Source organism: Petaurus breviceps, unplaced genomic scaffold, assembly GCF_028583685.1.
Source record: "Petaurus breviceps papuanus isolate PSGF00001 unplaced genomic scaffold, PetGlider_PUasm1.0 551, whole genome shotgun sequence".
Lineage (NCBI taxonomy): Eukaryota > Metazoa > Chordata > Mammalia > Diprotodontia > Petauridae > Petaurus > Petaurus breviceps.
In genome coordinates, this window is record NW_027186372.1 from 42162805 (window position 1) to 42182409 (window position 19605).

At 39.0% G+C, this 19605-nt stretch overlaps 1 protein-coding gene across 1 annotated transcript in view; it reads right to left on the bottom strand.

The window, feature by feature from the left end:
- The window catches only part of ARHGAP26 (Rho GTPase activating protein 26), a 517847-nt gene that overhangs the window by 318900 nt on the left and 179342 nt on the right, over positions 1-19605 (bottom strand). The window contains exon 9 of the mRNA XM_069102296.1: positions 7558-7636. Within this exon, the coding sequence (XP_068958397.1) occupies positions 7558-7636 (79 nt within the window). The remainder of the gene's footprint in view (positions 1-7557; positions 7637-19605) is intronic.

Sequence of the window (19605 nt, forward strand, 5' to 3'; positions counted from 1 at the left end):
CGGTACAACCTAGATGCCTGTGATGCACCTCTGGTCTGAGCATTTCCAGTGTTTAAAGGCAGCTTACTGCCTTATAAGTATAACTGTTGTACTATAATATGTTTTCAGGGCAGCTCACTGGATTGACCTGAGTTCAAATCTGGCCTCAGACACTAGCAGCTGTGCAACCCTTGGACAATTTACTTAACCCTGTTGACCTCAGTTTCTTCATCTGCAAAATGGGCTGGAGAAAGAAATGGCAAAGTACTCTAATATCATTGTCAAGAAAACCCTAAACGGGGTCATGAAGAGTTGAACACAGCTGAAATGACTAAACAACAATAAAATAACATGTTGGTAAAATGTTTTTAGTACTCTATCCAGTTCTAAGCAGAACAAAGGGCTCTCAAAAAGTGGCTAGCATCTAAGGAAATCAGCAAACAAGGCAAAAGGACCAATAGCTGGAGGAATTGGGAATGTTTAGTTTGGAGCAGAGAACACCTCATGGGAACAGGACTGCTATTCATATGTCAGAGCTATATGATAGAAGAATTAGATTAATTCCATACTGCTGTAGAAGGTAAACGTTATAGGAAGGCAAATTTTACCACAAAATAAGGAAACATTTTCCAATGATTATTAATATCCCACAATGGAACAATGGTTCAAGAAGAAGGAGCTACCCACCCCATGAAGAAGTCAAGAGGCTGGGTGACCATTTGACCATTTATCAAGAATATTACAGAAAGAATCTAACCACAGGAGGGAAGTTGGAGGGATGACCTTTAAAGTCCCTTCCAACTCTAAGAACCTACAATTGAAAATCAAAGATTGTACCAAAGAGCATTTGATAAAAATGACTGTTCTTTGTTATATAAATACTGTCCCCAAATCTCCAGCAAACACTAGTATTTGATTCTGCCATGTGAAAATCTATTACTATTTTTATAAACTAAGCTAAGAAACAACCACCAAATAAATCTCACTTTCCAAGTCAATCTACATCTGCTACTACCAGTTATTTCCTCTGAGGCAATAAAGATTTATTAAGTACCTCCTATGTGCCAGGCACTGTGCTAAAGGGAAAAGGCTGCATTTGTAAAGGATGCCCTCAGGATGCCCTCTATGAAAATGGATGAACCAAGCTTTACCCAGCTACAGCGCGCAGGAGGAATTATACAAGGATAAATGTGAAGATAAGGAGAAAGAATAAAAACAGGTTTGCAAGCAGCAAAGCAGGTCAGGGCTAGGCAATGATTTATCCACCCCTAAGGATTCCCTGACTGAATTCATACCTATGATCCACATGTTTGTTTAAAAAGTTTTAAAAATAATTCCCCTATCAGCATTTCCATTTGTGGAGGGGGAAGAAAATTTTTATCAATCCTCCTATGGAAAAATCCCACCTACCATCATCCTCCTTCCCTTATCTGTTCCCTAGGGATACAGAAAAACGATTATTAGATTTTTCTTTTTGGAGTATTCAGTATTGAACCATAAAACAATTTAAAGGGTCTGAACCATATCCTGAAGCTCCAGGGCCTCCAAATGAGCTCCCACTGACCTACTGGGTCACTTAGATAACACTTCTTTGGGGATGACATGACAAAAATGGATTCTGTACTGTTTATTTATGCCAAATGAAATCACCAACTGTACACAGACGGGGGAAAGAAATCTGAGCCAGGTAACAGTAGGAAATATAAATTTGCTGCTATCTATTCTCTCTCTCTCCATACCCCCCCCCACACACACAGAGGGAGAGAGAGAGAGGGAGGGGGAGGGAGAGGGATGGAGGGAGAGAGAGAGAGAGAGAGAGAGAGAGAGAGAGAGAGAGAGAGAGAGAGAGAGAGAGAGAGAGAGAGATTTAATACAGATCTGAGCATTCAGGTCCAAGCAAACTGGAAATCAACAAGTATTTATTAAAATGACTACTACATACCAGGCACAATTCTTGCTCTCAAGAGGCTTATACTCTATATAGGGAAATATGTCCACAACATACTTCAAGAAGTCCCCTGACCTACACAGGTGCCCATGAGATCACTATATATGCTCATGTTCCTTGAGTTTTGTATGTAATATGGATACAACAAAAATAGACATCAAGCATAGAGTGTTAGACATGGAAGCAACCCCCCCCCAAAAAAAAACCGAGTTCTCATCTAATCTCTGACATTTCCTAGCTGCATGCCTCAAGGGAAGGCACATGACCCATCTGTTTCAGTTTTCTCATCTGTAAAGTGGGGGTGGTAATAATAACCTCTTCCATTTCCATGGTTGTTGTGGGAATAAAAGGAGACACTTGCAAAGTGCATGGCAAACCTAAAAGTGCAAAATAAATCTTAGTTAATATTATTATTAACAAAAGGGAAAGGAAATCTGACTGAAATTGTTCTGGAGATGCCAATTACTAACCACAGCTACTTTACGCCTTTAACCTTTTATCAGCTACTAAATTCAATAAATGTTTGCTGAACTGAATTAACTGCCTACTGTGTGCAAGCCACTGTGCTCAGCTTGAAGGTGCAGAGATAAATACAACTCAGTCCCTATTATCAAGAAATTTAAATGTAAAAACAAGAAACGCTGAATGGTGCCCCTGCCATTTATTACCTGTGAGACCATTGGTAAGCCATTACAACTCTCTGGACTGCCATTTCAACATCTGGAAAATAAGGGGGCCGGTCTCTAAGGACATTTCCAACTCTAAATCTTTGACCCTAACATCCTATGACCCACAATAGTGATAATAATAAAGCAAAGTGAGATGAGAAGTGAGAGTGATAAAAGTGCAAAGGAAAGGTCCAAGCAAATGTCTATCGTCTCCATTAGGAAGGTAAGTTATCCCAACACTGGTCCTCAGTCACTTTCATTTCCCTGGTAAGGCGACAAGGAGAACTTGAGGAAATATATCCAAATCTCCATCATTAACACCCACTAAAAAATCTTTATCCTGGACTGTGGCTCTGCCCTAGGCACTAAAAAGTGGTCAAAAAAACAAAAACACCTGAGCAGCCTGTGTTCCTTGGCAGTTTGCCTCTACCTCCATATGTCCTCTGAAGTCTCAAAGGACACTGAAATAGCCCCTGACAGCGAGAAATTCAGAGGGAAATTAAAGTGACAGGATCCTAGATCATCTATCTATAAACTGGATCACAAGTCTCTGGAAAAAAAAAAACAGAGAGGTAAATAAATCAGAATAGACAAAGAAAATCAGAAGGTCCATGAGGAAAGTTTCCCAAAGCATTGATTCAACAAATATTTTTTTATTACTGTTACTTAATCATTTTAGTAGTGACCAACTGTCCTTGATCCCATTTGGGGTTTTCTTGGCAGGGCCACTAGAGTGGTATACCATTTCCTTCTCCAGCTCATTTGACAGATCCGGAAACTGAGACAAACAGGGCTGAGTAACTTGCCAAGGGTCACACAGTTAGTACGTGAGGTCTTCATGATTCCAGGCCTAGCTCTCTATTAACTACCTCACTTAAAGCAGCACTTCTTAAAGTAGGGGTCACAAAAAATCTGACAACAGTAAAATATTTCTGAAAGCACAACAACCAAAAATTAATTACAAATCAAACATGTAATGAATCCAAGGTGTTTCTGGCAGCATCTGCCTGTGAAGCATAGAGCAGCTTCACTGCAGCATTGGTTATGAATGCAAAGACTGCACACTTTGCACTGCACATGCCCTCAGGCCACGCAATGCCAACTCAAGGAAGGCTGCTGGAACAAGAAAAGGGGCCATGAGTGGAAAAAAAGAAGCCCTGACCTAGACCACTAATAAAGGCAAAGAGCGGCGGATGGATACAAGAGCTTAAGGCTGACCCCCCCCCAAAAAAAGAGGAGGTAGAGGGTGGGAAAGAAGGGATGGGATCCACACCCAGGACAAATAAGACAATAATCCATGGTAGAGAGAAGGTAGGACAATTCAATTCTGCTTTCTGAATTTTAGAAGCAAAAAGCTTTCAGCAGAAGTTCCCTGAGGGCAGGAAAGGTTTCATTTTTTTTTTTAATTTTATAGCTTTACCACTTAACACAAAGCTTTACATATGTTGTAGTATATACACAGTAAATACTGTACCATATTTCTTTTATTCCAAAAAGAATGATCTTTGGACTGGAAAGGATAGAACAATAATGGCTTAAAAGGAGTTGAATATAATATAAACATATATAGATATAAATATAATAATATAAAGAGTTAATAAAAGAGCACCTACAGGTCATTAATCATTTCAAGTCATCAGGACCAAAGAAACTACATCTAAATGAGCAAATATAATTAACGGGCCTACTATTAATGACCTCTAAAAAAAATCAAAAGAAAACAGGAGAAGTGCCACAAGCCTAGAAAAAGACAAATGTCCCAATTGTCAAAAGGAAGAAGTGAGTGGAATCTAAAAGATCAATGAGCTTGACTTCTACTCCTCTTTAAAAAAAATTATTACTAAAGAGGCAGTTATAGAACATCTGGAGGCAGGGGAGATGAAGGTCACAAAGAAGAAAACCAGAGCTCTATCAAAGACAAGAAGAGCCTTTTGCTTTTTGATAAGGTTACCAGCCTCAGAGACTACAAGAATGCTGAGCACAGCATACACCTAAATCTCAGCAAGGTATTTGGTCAAGTCTCATATTATTCTTGTAGACAGGAAGTGGAAATGTAGACTGGAATACAAAGAGAATGGTTAGCTGCATTTGGAACTGGTTGAGTGACCAGACCCAAAGACTCTGTTTTCTGATTTATTCACTTTTTTCCTTCTTTCTTTCTTCTTTTTTTTGGTGAAGCAATTGGGGTTAAGTGACTTGCCCAGGGTCACACAGCTAGTTAAGTGTCAAGTGTCCGAGGCTGGATTTGAACTCAGGTCCTCCTGACTCCTCAGCCAGTGTGCTACCTAGCTGGCCCTATTCACCTTTTTCTAATGCAAAAGTTCATTATTTAGGTCTTCAGGTACATTCAGAGCTCACCATCAATCTGGAAGTTCCCTTCCAATTTTAGGATCCTATGAACTTGAATGGAAGCCTCAACTGTGGTGCAGTGGATAGAAAATCTTAGCCTCAAGTGAAGAAGACCTGAGTTCAAATCCAGTCTCTGTCACAGCTGTGTGACCCTAAGAAAGTCACTTAACCTGTCTGCCTCAATTTCCTTTGATTGTGATGTGGCATCTAAAAGTTAAAGTTATCTTAGGCTATGTTAAAAGTGGCATATTTTGATTAATAAGCAAATAATATTGACCTACAATGACAAAGTACCTTTATTAGCAGAATCCAAATACCTTTTCAATGCTATTTGTAATACATGCTATTTAATCAGAATGATGGGCAAACAAAGGCAAAGAAATAACACTGTAACTAAAATACTATCACTTAAGAATACCTTTTCTTGCATCTCCAATAATGTTGCTGTAATATTTTCTAAGAGTATTTTACAAAAATTATAATAGAATTCTCTAGCAAAAGAAATTCAAAGTGTTTTCTCCTTCTGGGCCCATTTTAATAATTTTAAAATGGAAAATATAAAATCTTGAAACTTTCTTAAAAAAAAAAAAAGAACAGCATAACATCTAAAATGAAAAAGGTGATAATCCCACTGTACTCTCCCTGGTCAGATCACATCTAGAGTAGAGTATGTTCAGTTCTGAGAACAACATTAGAAAGAACAAGTGGGAGAACATCAGAAACAGGCAAAAGCCTCAAGATCGTGTCATACAACCACTGGTTGAGGGTACATGATGCATGTCCTCAAATAACTGAAGGTCATATGGAGAAGGGATTCCATTTGTTCTGTTTGGCTCCAGAGAACAGAAACAAGAGCAAAGAGTACCAATTAGGGAAACCAATTAGTGTCAGGAAAGGCTTCTTAAAAATTAGAGCTTTCTAAACATGGAATGGAACGCCTCAAGAAGCAGTGGCTTCTCTAGTGGATGGAGGCAAACAGAGGTAAGTGACTTGCCCAGGGTCACATAGCTAGTGAGTAAGGGTTTGAGGCTGAATTTGAACTCAGATCTTCCTGACTCCAGGCCCAGCTCTCAATCCAATGAACCATCTCACCACCTCCAAGGCAAACAAGTTAAGTCATTTGCCCAGAGTCCAACAGTCTGAATAAGTGCCCGAGGCTGGATTTGAATTCAAGTTTTCTTGACTCCAGTACAGAGCTCCTAGCTGCTTCTAAAAACTTAGCTACTCGGATAAATACAATAATACAAACAAGACAATTCCAAAAGAGCTAAGATGAAAAATATCTACCTCCGGAGAGAGAACTGATAAATTAACTGTAGATAAAGCTTATTTTTTTTTTTACTTTTTAAAAACTTTTGCTTTTTTTTTTTTTGGCAACATGGCTAATATAGAAATATGTTTCACAATATGTTTCTTGCCCTTTTTTTTTTGCTTTTTCCCCAATATGGTTAGTATGGAAATATGCTTTTATATGACTTCACATGTATAATTGATAACTGCCTTCTCAATGGGTAAGGGAGGTAGGGAGAGAATTTGAAATTCAAATTTTTTTAAATGAATGTTAAAAATTAAAAAAAGAAAACTTAATACCACATCAAATTAAAATGTAGTCTGATCTTTTCCTATAGGGAAAAATAATGACTGTATAGAAAGCTACCTAAAAAGGCATTGTTGCCAAGCTGCCCTAAAAGCATATAAAACATATACACAGGAACTGTATATTTGAATTTGAAGGGCTTTTGACTCTAAGAAAGGGTTTAAAGGAATAAGAAACTTACTTTCTATTTTAGTCGAGAAAGAACAAGGATAAACAGTAAATGATAACAGTTGGTGATTAGTGAAAAAAAGTATAGTGCTTTAATTTTATTTTTTTACTGCATTTCTTGAAATGTTGAGCTAAATTATAGTAGTGTTAAAAAATAACATTAATAGGGGTGGCCAGGTGGCTCAGCGAGTAAGAGCACTGGCTCCAGTGTCGGGATGACCTGGAGATCGAATCCCGGGCTCAGATACTCAGCACCACACCCAGAAATAACTGGCCGTGTAACCTTGAGCAAGTTACTTAACCCCGATTGCTTTAAAAAAACAAATAACATTAATGCCAATAATTATCTAGGTTCAAGGTTGTTTTTATTTTTCTTCCTTTTTTTGTTTTGGTGAGGCAATCAGGGTTAAGTGACTTGCCCAAGGGTCACACAGCTAGTAAGTACCAAATGTCTAAGGCCAGATTTGAATTCAGGTCCTCCTGACTACAAGACCAGTGTTCTATACTCTGTACCATCTAGCTGCCTCTTGTTTTTGTATGGGGGTTTTGGTTGTTTTGTTTTGGTTTTTTTTTTTAAATAAAATTTTTAAGTATAATTGAGTGGGAAAGCATATTATATTATCAGTCAACCATGCCTACTATGGCCCTAACCATTTGGTCCATATCCAAGGCATATCCCAGATACTTTAGTACCCTACTGCAGCTACCTAAATACTAATATTAAGTGACACAGTCTCATATGAATTCTTTTTCCAAACTCTAATCTATAAAACTGTGTCATATTTCCAAGGCAGAAATAAGACCTGGTACAATTTTGTGTCACCCCATCTCAGTGAAGAGCCACTTACTGGTTCCTGGCCATCCATTGCTTCCATCCACAGTCTCCGGTCCTCTTCAGACAATGCCTGCATGGTGATAACACCTGGCCTGTGGAAAAGGAAAATACATTAAAAATAAACACACCTGAAATAGGTAAAAGAAAAAAGTGACAACAAGAATGATCCTAAGAAGAAATAGCCTTTTTCTGGGGCTCAGTTTCTAGGAGTTGAACCAAATGACTTCTGAGATCCCAACCAACTCTAAATCCATGAATCCTTCCCCTAATCAAAGCACTAAAAACAAAGGAAAGAGAGGTTTTCTGAGTCTAATTACGAATGTCTTAGACACACCAAAGTTATGTAGAAACTGTGCTAAATCTGAACCCATTCTCCCCACTGGTCAAGGTGGCAAAGGGGTGGGCATGCCCCTGAAATGTTGGGGGAAAATGTTTGTTTATACTTCTGCTCTTGCTATATCATCAAAGTAACTATTTCTTTGTAAAAGCTTAAAAAAGAAACACACACCTACCAGACACTTGGAATAGCAAGCTATCCTAATCCACCCAAGGATGACCTTTATATTCTCAAAAACAGTCATTTCCATTTACCCAGATAATTTTTAACGAGCCCAATTACTCTGTAACATGACAGCAACAAAATGAGTAGCCCCAATTTGTTAATGACTCCTATTTCTATGACACATGTACTTTTTACTTGTAAAGAGCCTGTAAGTTAGTACTTCCATGTCCCATGCTAGGTGGTACAATGGATAGAGCACCAGGCCTGGAGTCAGGAGGACCTGAGTTCAAATCCAGTTTCAGAACATTACTAGTTGTATAACCCTGAACAAGTTACTTAACCTTGATATGCTTTACTTTCCTCATCTGTAAAATGGGGATAATAATAACACCCACCTCTCAGGGTTGTTGTGAGATTCTAGTGAGATAATACATTATAAAGTGCTTAGCACAGTGCCTGGTACTAGCTAAGTGTCGGGTTTTTCTGGTTACAATGAGGAAGAATAGAGGAAGAGACTTCCTGATCTCCAGGATCATGAGCTAAACCATGGTCTCCTCAGTAGGTGTAAGTACAACAGAAAAACACGATTATACATAAAACCACAAATATGTATTGTATAGAATATACTTTTTGTAAAACATATAACAATTCATCGTGTTACTTCCAAAATTGTCCTGCTTATCAATATTTTCTTTTAAAATTCTTTTAACAGTCCTCTTTTTTTTCTTTTTTGTTTTTCTGGCAATATTCTAGCTAGCTAAATTTGTTCCGCCTCTCCCCAACTGATGGGCACCCCTGTTGCTTCCAGTTCTTTGCTATTTAAAAAACAAAAGAGCTACTATAAATATTTTTGTACTTATGGATCTTTTTCCTCTTTTTGATCTCTGAGGTACAGACTCAGTAGTGGTATCGCTGGGTCAAAGGGTATGCACAATTTAATGATTAAAGGGGAATGGTTCCAAATTGCAGAGTGTATTAATGGATCTGTTTTTTCACAACCACATCAATTATCATTTTACTTTGTCATCTTTGTCAATCTGATATGAAGTGGAACTTCAGGGTTATTTTAATTTGCATTTCTCTAGTAATATTTTAGAACTTCTTTTAAAAATATGATTGTTAATTGCTTGGATTTAAGAACTGCTTACTCAAATCCACTGACCATTTATCTACAAGAGACTGGCTGTCATTCTCATATGCTTAATATATAATAATATATTGCATATTGGAATTCAAATATTATATAATGAGTATATAAGCTATCACCTATTCTATAAAGGTCCTATATCTCTCTGGACTTCATTGTGCAACATTCAATAAGATCTGGGTCTGAACCTAATTTCTCCCAGACTGCTTTCCAGTTTTCTCAGCAGTTTTTATCAAAAAGTGACTCCTTACTCCAGTAACTGTGGTCCTTGGCTTTGTCAAATACTATGTCTGCTTCTATATGTTATATGTCTAATTTGTTTCCCTTATTGAAATAAAAAATTTTTGATGGTTACTCTTTTGTAATATATTTTCAGGATCTGGTACACCTAGGCTCTCTTCCATAAGGATTTTTTTTAAGTGAAATAATCATTTTTTCTAACTTAGCCTAGCTTACAGACATCACAAAAGCCGCAGTTTTCTAATCTGCTAAGAATAGTTTTTAAAAGATGAAGGGCAAAGAGATTAAGTTTTTTTTCTAAAAAAATTAAACTTTACTCTTATTTAATACTGACACTCGTCCTCACTCATTTCATATGCCAGACATATTTGTCATGTACAATATATTATTAATAATATTTTCTATGAGAGTGAAAGTTTCACACCATTAATAAATAAAATAAATATTTTATCATGTCTCTTAAAAAATTTCGGAGCATGTTTTCTCAGGTACATAATATAGTAATACAGGAATTGTATTCCCTTAATAAATGAATACAGGGGAATGTTAAAAAAAATTACTGTAATAAGTATACAATGAAAACAGTTTAGAGACCACTCCCTTAAAATGATTTGGGCAAGCTTCAAAGGAGCTTGCAGCCTGTTTATTTTTTAAAGCTATACATAAAGGTTTCCTAGGAATCACACATTCAACAAATAACATTTAACTGAGTTCCCACAGGTACTAACTCGGAGGGAGGGAGGAAAAGGTGGAGTGGGGAAGGGGGAAGAGGGAGAAGGGGAGGTGAAAGGGAGAGGGAGAGAGGGACAGAGAGAGAGGGAGAAAGGGAGAGGGGGAGGGAAAGGGAGAGGGAGAGAGAGGAAGAAGGAAAGGGGGAGGGAGAGAGGAGGGAGGGAGAGAGAAAGAGAGAGGGAGAAGGAAAGGGGGAGGGAGAGGAAGAGGGAGAAGGGGAGAGAGAGAGGGAGAGGGAGAAATAAAAGGGGGAGGGAGAGGGAGAGATGGAGAGGGAAAGGGAGGGAAGGAGGGAGAGAGAGAGCGAGAGAGAGAGAACTACAAGAGAAAAGATCACTCACTACAAAGAAACTTTGAGTTTCAAGTACCAGATAAGTCAAATTCTTCAAATCATTCCTTTCCCAAGAGTCTAGGAGAACTTAACAGAGACAGAAAGAATTGACCAATGAACTAATAAACATTTATTAAGCACTTATGTTGGCAGGCACTGTGCTAGTGCTAAGCATGAGGAAAATAACAGACATATTCCAAAACGGGCCCTGTCCTCAAGTAGCTTATATTCTGGCCTATAGATACCCAGAAACCATGATGTAATGTGGAAAGAGCACTAAATCTGGAATGGCTTTGACAGCCAGCCACTTTCTGCTGTGTGATTTGGAGCTAGACATTTATTTAGTCATTCTGCCAGAGTTTCCTCATTTGCAATTGAAAAATCTTGAATTAGGGGCGGCCAGGTAGCCACCTTACAACAAGTAAGAGCACCGGCTCCAGTGTCAGGATGACCTGGGGATCGAATCCCAGGCTCACACTTAGCACTCACCCAGAAACACCTGGCCGTGTAACCTTGAGCAAGTTACTTAACCCCAATTGCTTAGGGGCGGCCAGGTGGCTCAGCGAGTAAGAGCACCGGCTCCAGTGTCGGGATGACCTGGGGATCAAATCTGGGCTCAGATACTCAGCACCACACCCAGAAATAACTGGCCCTATAACCTTGAGCAAGTTACTTAACCCCGGTTGCTTTTAAAAAAAAAAAATTTTTTTAATCTTGAATTAAACTAAATCCCTTCCAACTAATATCTGTACCTCAGACCTTTTAAGTCCGAAATTCTGTTATAGGCCACAGAAGTTTGCTATTATACTTACGTTTAGCAAGTAAGACTGAACAACAGAAGTATTTTCTCCCGTGTACTTCCATGTGCCTGAATTACTCTGTTCTAAATAACTAACTATTTGTGGCTTGCCGGCAATGTAATATATTGGATAGAGTAATGGATGTGAAGTCCAGTAGGGTTAGAATTAGACAGCAGTCCGACTCTAGGCAACTTAACTCCTCTCTTCTTCGACTAACTCAGACATAAAGAGAGATAACAATAGCAACTCTCCTCACAGGACTGTAATAAGGCTCAAATACGGAAAGCACTTTGCAAACCATAACGTGCTACAGAGGTTAGTTACTATTCCCCCTCCCTCTCTCCACTCCCCACCCCACCCCCAAGTCTCTTAGAGAAGGAAAAAGGGTTTGTAGAAGGTCTGTGCAGCTGAGATGGTAGATGTTCCTGTAAATCCTGGTACATGTCTTGGCACTGCAACAAACTGCCACAGAGAAGAAGCCAACAGCTCCTCCATCCATGAGTGCCTGGCAATACACTTCTCCCTCTGCTTCTCAGAAATTACCATTCTTAGAACTGAGCCCTATTTCCCATCAGCTGATGGTTGTTTGTCCAGAGCGCCAGGCCTGGTCCCCATCAGTACAGCATCTGGAGACACAGCGCTGGCCTCCTCGGCTTCCTGACCTTGGGGTCCTGGGGCCTGAGGCTTGGAGTTTATCATTCTTTTCCCCCTCAAAAAAACAAATAAACAAACACCCACAAAATCTGAATTCCCTTGGAACAAAGCAAAGCCAAAGCCCAAATGACATAGTTAGTTCCTAGACAAAGTTCCTATTAACTCCATCACCACCCTATTAATCTCCTTTAGTCCTTCTGCAGGTCTGCCTGGAGACCCTGACTATCCTCTAGTCTCATGTTAATCTTGAGGCTAACATACATGTCCCTAGAGTCTAGGGCCTAGACTGTTTCCTGTAGAGTCTGGCCCTGCTGGGCAACATACGAAAAAGTAACAACGATTTAGAGTACTGAGATACACTCTACCCTGGGAACCATCATTTCAGATACTAAACCAGCTCCTTAGCATCCTGGAGGGGGGCAAGTTCATTATCAATTCTGTGTATTAGCACTTTCAGGTTTGTCAAGTACTTACAAATATTATCTCATTTTATTGTCACAACAACCCTGGAAGGTGGGTGCTATTCCCATTTTACAGATGAGGAAACTGAGGCATACAGAACTTAAGTGACTTGTCCAGGGTCACACAGCTAGTTGTCTAAGATCACATCTGAACTCAGGACTTCTTGACTCCAGGTACAAATCTCTATCCACTGAGCCACACGTATGTATATATAAATACATTTACCCATCCATATACACATAGATGAATACATACACTGATACACATATGCATATATAAATATACATATACATACATGCAGGCACACACATGTACATATACGCATATTTATGTTATTGGTATACACAGTCCCACTCCCCAAGGTTCCTAGATTCTAACACCAATGAGTTGAAATATAGATATATATATAAATATTATAATGAGTTTACATATAATAGATACAAAAGGAATAGTAAGTCCTTTTGAGAGCATTGAGAATTAGTCAAGGTCCTATCCAGAAGGTGATGCTTGAGTTGAGTTTCGAAGGAAACCCAGGATTCCCCAAAGAGAAGCAGAGGATGGAAAGAGTTCTAGGCACTTGAACAGCCAGTGCAAAGGCAAGAAGAGAGAGTATCATGGGCACAGAACAACAGAGCAAGAAGACATGCATGGAAGGGAATCATTTGTAAGAAGGCTCAAAAGGTAGAAGGAGACTAAGTTTTGAAGAACTTTAAAAAGCTATTTTTATATTGGATTCTAGATTATAATAGGGAGCCACTGGGGTTTACTGACTGGGAATACATTAGCCTGTATTGAGAGATAGTCACTGGCAAGCTATGTGGAAGGTGGATTGGAAAGGGAAGAGACTACAAAAGGAAAGAGGTCAAAGTTGAGTAGAATGAGTACATCTAGTCCCATTTCCTAGAGAATCCAACAGCAGGATTTCATAAAGCAGCAATGCCATAAAGATCACCTAGGCCACTGTTAAGATGTGTTTTCTGTGGCTCAAAAAGAAAGCTATTTAAAAGGGTGCCAATATTCTTAAGTCACCTTTGTGCTCCCGATCATCAATTCTTTTCTCTCAACTATGTTTGGATGTATTTGGTTCTTCCCATTCTATCCTTTAGGAAACACTTACTTGGAGGTCAGAAAAAGTAATACAAGGACATTCTCAAGGTCTCTCTAATTTCTGAATCAATTGCATGCCATGGGACACGCCAGCAAGGCATGCAGACATCAAAGGTGGTGCTGTGCTCTATGAGCAAAGCAAAATTGCTTTAGTCCAAAAGAAATGTGAGATGCTCAAATTTAGAGATATCTCTACTCCAAATGTTCATGGGGACTATTTGTGCCTGATCTGTGGTTGAGCCTTCTAGTTCCTATCAGTCTGATCAGCCACAAGTCGGACACACTGTACTTTAACCCCAACATGGTGATGTCATTTTGCTCCTCTTCGTGAACGAAGGCCAACATGAAAGCATGTTTTGTCTCATTAGGATTCAAACCACTACCACAAACAGTTTAACTTACATGCAGATTTCCCAAAGTCAAGAAACAGGGGAACTCTTTCCTCCCACCCTTTTAGATTTGAGAAATCACAATCTCACTCCACTTCCACACTGACCCCTGTCCAACATATATGTTCATGGCAGCATACAGACTATATCTTAACAATATCAACTTATACATGTTAAAGGGGGATCTAGATCTATGATTTCACTGGTTATAGGGAACATCTTTTGAGGAAACGTCTATCAGTACTGATCAGAGCACTGGACCTGGAGTAAGGAAGAAGTGAATTCAAATCCATCCTCAGACACTTACTAGCTGCTCGACTATGGATATGTCACTTAACCACTATCTGCCTCAGTTTCTTCATCTGTAAAATGGGGGTCATAATGGCATCTACTTTCCAGAGTATAAAATGATATATCTGTAAAGTGCTTTACAAGTCTGAAATTGCTATATAAATATTATTCACAAATATACGTGTGTGCACATACCACATTTAGAAAGAACGTATAACTCTATTGACCAAGAAATATGACAAGGTAATATTTATAAATCAGTATTACTGATTGCATTCGCCAACTGTAAACACACACACACCCCCTTTTCATTCTTCTTCCTAAAACATACTGTGTTTTCAGTCCCTTTCTTCTAGGGTCAGGACTTTTTTTTCCCGTTAATGTGAAATTCTTACTGTAAATTAGGAGGAGGTGGAACAAATAATGAATTGCCCTATGGAGAGAAGCCTCATCCCAAATGCCCAGTGAAGACTTTCTATCCCCTCATACCCTTAAGCTCGACCTGCTGACCCCTAAGTAACAAGACCACCAGCAAATGACCTTAGTTTAGCATCTAGATCTAAGGACCCAACCCAAGAAAAAAATTCTCAAACACTGACTATGCGGACAGGAGAGCTGCCCCTCTGCAAAGCAAGCACAGCTGGAGGGCTGGAGAAAAATGAACATGTTGATATTATGACCTTTTCCTTTTTCCTCCTGTTGAAAAGTATCAAAGGGCCTCACTTCCTCCATGTGGAATTAAATGCCTGATAAGCGATAAGAATGGGGAGAGAACAGCCAAGAGATTCTGGCAAGGGGCTTGTTCTGACCACCATATGGGAGGGCTATAAGGTAGAACCCCTGTCCTGACCTGGAGCAAGTCCTGGGTCACATCTAGATCTGAGTCAGATCAAGGACCAGAATTCTCTTCTGTACCTTTTCACAGCCTCCTGATTGCGTGATAAAGTCCATAAAGTCTGACTTACTCCCCTCAGTGAACTCAGTGGTTCTACCACCCCTCGTGCTTTCTATGAAACTCTTCTGGCAATTAAAGCCCTTTCCCACCTGGCCTTCAACTACCTTTCCACCTTTTTATATGAACTGGTCCTCTTCCTCTTCCTCTGTTCCTCTTGTTTCACGAGCCTTCCATTCCCTTTGCTGTGTCTTTATATTTAATAGCCATTCCCCCCATACTGGGAATTTACTCATCTTCCTTAACTTAGTACCTGAGAATACCTGGTTTGACTCAAAATTCAGCTGGGATACCACCTGCTACCTGAAGACTTTCCTAAGTACCCCCAACTTCCAGTACTCTCCCCACTACAACCCCCCCAAGAAACCACCTTGTATTTATTTTTAGATGTATGTATATATGTATGTGTATATGTATATGCATGTGTGTATATATATATATATGTATGTGTGTATGTATGTTGTCTTCCTGAAAGGATATAAAATTTTTGAGGGGAGGTAGAGTTTTGCTTATGTTTTTGTCTTTGTCGCCAGTTCTAAGCACAAAGTGCCTGGTAATAAATGCTTGCTGATTGAGATTGAACCTAAAGGGCCATTCAAGCCTCTTGCTGCTAAATTTACACAGAGAAATTTGTGAAACTTCATTTGGCAAGTAATGAAGCCTTCAAAAGGAATTCAGATTCCAACAAGATCTACTTTATAGCATGCTCCCTCACTATCCACTGTAAAATTTCTCTATCTTCTCTCTCTCCTCTCCCTCCCTCTCCCCCCCTCCTTCTTTCCCTCCCTCTGCTTGTGTCAACACTTGAGAGTTCACAACTCATCCATCAGCAGACAGCGGTCAATAATAACTTTGATTAGTCCAGAACCAAGTTTACTAGACAGAGTCTTTCTTACTCTGATCTTAACTTCTTAACATCAACATTGGTGATCTCAGTGGTTTGGCAAATGACCCATTTCCTACTGGACAAGGAAACTACATCAACTCCACCCACTGAAAAACACACAAAGAATCTACTACAAGTATTAGAGCTTCTACAGGAAAGATTTTACTTTCTACCCACATTTTTTTTCTTCCCATAAGCTAAATAAATACCAAGAGTAACTTTAAAATAGATGCAAAAGAGAATGACTAGGGGTGTTCCTAGCTGCATTTTCATATCCTAGTAAAAATCCATGAATTAATGGTTTGAATAAGACTTAAGACTTAGAGGCAAGGTGGAAGAAAGAATGAAAGCTTAGAGAATGTGCTAAGCTGTGCTCTTGAAAATCAATGTACAAGTGCCAGTAAACAATAACAACAACAACATGTGTCTATCTTGCATTTCTATTACTCAAGTGGAAATACAGATTGCTTACAGTGCTCTGAGAGACAACCCCTAGGTAAAGGTGGCCCAATGATTTGGAACCTCATGAACGAAACAGATTCTTATAACCACCAGATTTGAGATTTTGACATTGGCCATATTTAAAGAGATACTACAAGAGGGAAATGTAAAAGATTCAAAGGGACATAACAAGAGAACCAAGAATAGTCTTTCACTTTCTTAAAGGATGACTGGTCATTCACAAGAACTGCAGGACTGTTTGAAGCAAAATCAGTGAGATGGGTACTGTGTGTGTGTGTGATGTATGTATGTATGTGCACACACACACATAATCAGTGGTACTGATACAGTAAATATATAAGATACACACACACAAAATCAGTGAGATGGGTAAAGTATGCAGACTATCCCTGCAAGTATTCTGCCTTTTGTAGACTGTACCTACAAGTATTCTGCCTTTCCTAACACTCAGAAGAGAATAGACAAAGGTGACATCACACTTATTTTGGCTTCCCAAATGCTCAGGAATCAGGGCAACAGAAGGTAATATTAATGCTGGGTTTGGGGACAAAAGATAATGAGCCTAAATAACCATGAGTACGTGGCTATGTGATGAGATGCATATGCACATTCAATCTGTCCTGACACCAGCTTCTTATACCAGAAAAAAAGATGACCAACCCATTCTCTTCTTCCCCAGGAAAGTCAACAAAATTTTGGGGGGGAAAAAACTGCTATTCACTATCTGAAAAAAATCTGACATGGATGGATGGATGGATGGATGGATGGATGGATGGATGGATGGATGGATGGATGGATAGATGGAGAGAGGGATAGACAATTCCTAATCTAGCATAGACTAGGGATGGAGCATTGAATTCTAACAAAGAAAAGCACTTTTAAAAAACACAATTCCCAGAAATAATACTGTTCCACATGTCTAATGGGTGAACATTGTCAGCCATACATAATGTTTTTCAAGTGTTCCATTTCAAACAGAGCAAAATAACAGAACTGTAATGTCCCTTCAGGTTGCCAAGAGGAAGGATCCTGTAACATGTCAGAAACATTTTTAAAAATCACCAGAACCTCAAAATAAAAAATCTTAAATTGGCTGGGGAAGAACAAAGAAGACAATCAATCAATCATAGTATCCCATGGGTGGTAGAGTATCCTCCAAACATGCTAACCTAAGACTTAAGATCTCTGACCAAAGGCACAGCTAGATGGCACAGTGAATAGAGCACCAGCCCTGGAGTCGGGAGAGCCTGAGTTCAAATCTGGCCTCAGACACTTAACACTTACTAGCTGTGTGACCTTGGGCAAGTCACTTAATCCCAATTGTCCTGCCTTCCCCCTCCAAAAAAAAAAAAAAAGACAAAAATCTCTGACCAAAGCAAAGATCAACCATGATTCCAAAGAACTTATGACAGAGGTGTTGTATCCAAGGTAGTGAATGAGACACAAATTTCTGAACATGGACCATGTGGGAATTTGCTTAGCATGATTATGCACAGTTGCTATAGGGATTTTGTTTTCCTTTTTTTTTTCTTTTTTTTCACTCAAGTTAGGTTAAAAAGGGTTTGGGAGGAGAAAAAATTTATCTATTGAAAATTAAAATTAAATGAAAGATTTGATTTTAAATGTTTTTATCTAACTTCCACATGAAGAGGTGAATTCCAAATTCACCTCTGACATTGACTACCTTGACCCTGACCTTGGCCAAGCAGTTTAACCTCTTAGGGCTTTGGTTTCCTCATATTTAAAATGAGAAAGTTTGAGCAGATGAGTTCTGAAGTTCCTATCAGCTCTAAATCAACAATCCCATGACCTACAACGATAGGGGGAAACTCACTACTCCAGAAATAATTTGTTCTATTTTGGGACAACTCTAAAAATTAGGAATTTCTTCCTTATGTTGAATTAAAATCTGCCTTTCTAGAACACATTAGTTCATTGGCCCTAATTCATCAGCCAGGAGGGACAAAATGTAATTCATCTTTGATATAACAAACCTTCAAATGTTTGAAAACAATCCTGTCCCTTCCCCCCACCACTAAGTCTTCTTAGCTCCCAGAAGAGCAACTCTATCATGCTTCTCCCTACCACCCAGACAAGGGGTCCTACTTCTAACCAGGCTCCAGCTGCCATAACTGAGGGTGAGGTACTCTTGGGGAGAAGGAGCTACCATCCATACCACCACCAACACCAATTACCTACCAACTGCCACTAATTTTAAGGTAAGTTTAAGAGTCCTGGGAATAGCAATGCACCTCCCCACCCCCTGCAAACTCCCAAGCACAGATACTGATTATAGTCGGTACCCCCCTCAAAAGTCCTTCTATCCCAGAGGAGAGCAACCTTTGCAGAGAAAGGACATGACAACAGATTGTGAAGGTACTGAAATTCCTATGTCCCTGAAAGCCATAAATACCGAAAAACGATAAACTGGAGTACAGCTTTATCAATGGATTTAACATTAAAGAAGATATTGCTGCACCCTAGAGATTGCAGGTCCTTTCCATCTACCCTAAAACAAAAACCTCTATATGTGTTATATTCTTCTTTAGAATATGAGCTCCTGGAGGGCAGGACTGGCTTGTAAACGTTTCTACTTTATACATCTTAATAAATGGGTTTTTTTTTCATTCATTCTCTTCTCTAAACACCTCACTGTCCCAAACAACCCTCTGCTGACGTGGTTTTAAATCCCTTCTAGGAAAGAACTGATAAACAGAAGTGTGCTTAGTATGGATTTACATATATTTATAAATATTTATATATTTATAAATCTGCCTCAAATGTCGTTCTTGAGCACAGGGTGGGCTGGGAGGGAAAGGAGACAGTTTGGAACACAACATATAGCAAGAATAAATAAATAAAAAGAAAAAATAAATCTCCTCTACATATTTTTTGACCACTGCACAATATATTAACTCATTCTCAGTCTACCCTTTTTATACACAAAATGCTTTCTGGTCACATATCTCCTTCCTCTATTTGTGGAAGTCACTTTTTCAAACCTAGGTGTAGCACTTTTCCTATATATCAAACAAATTTCATAATCCTAACTTATCAAGAGCTTCCTGGATCCTGATGCTGTTATCTAACAAATCAATTATTCTTA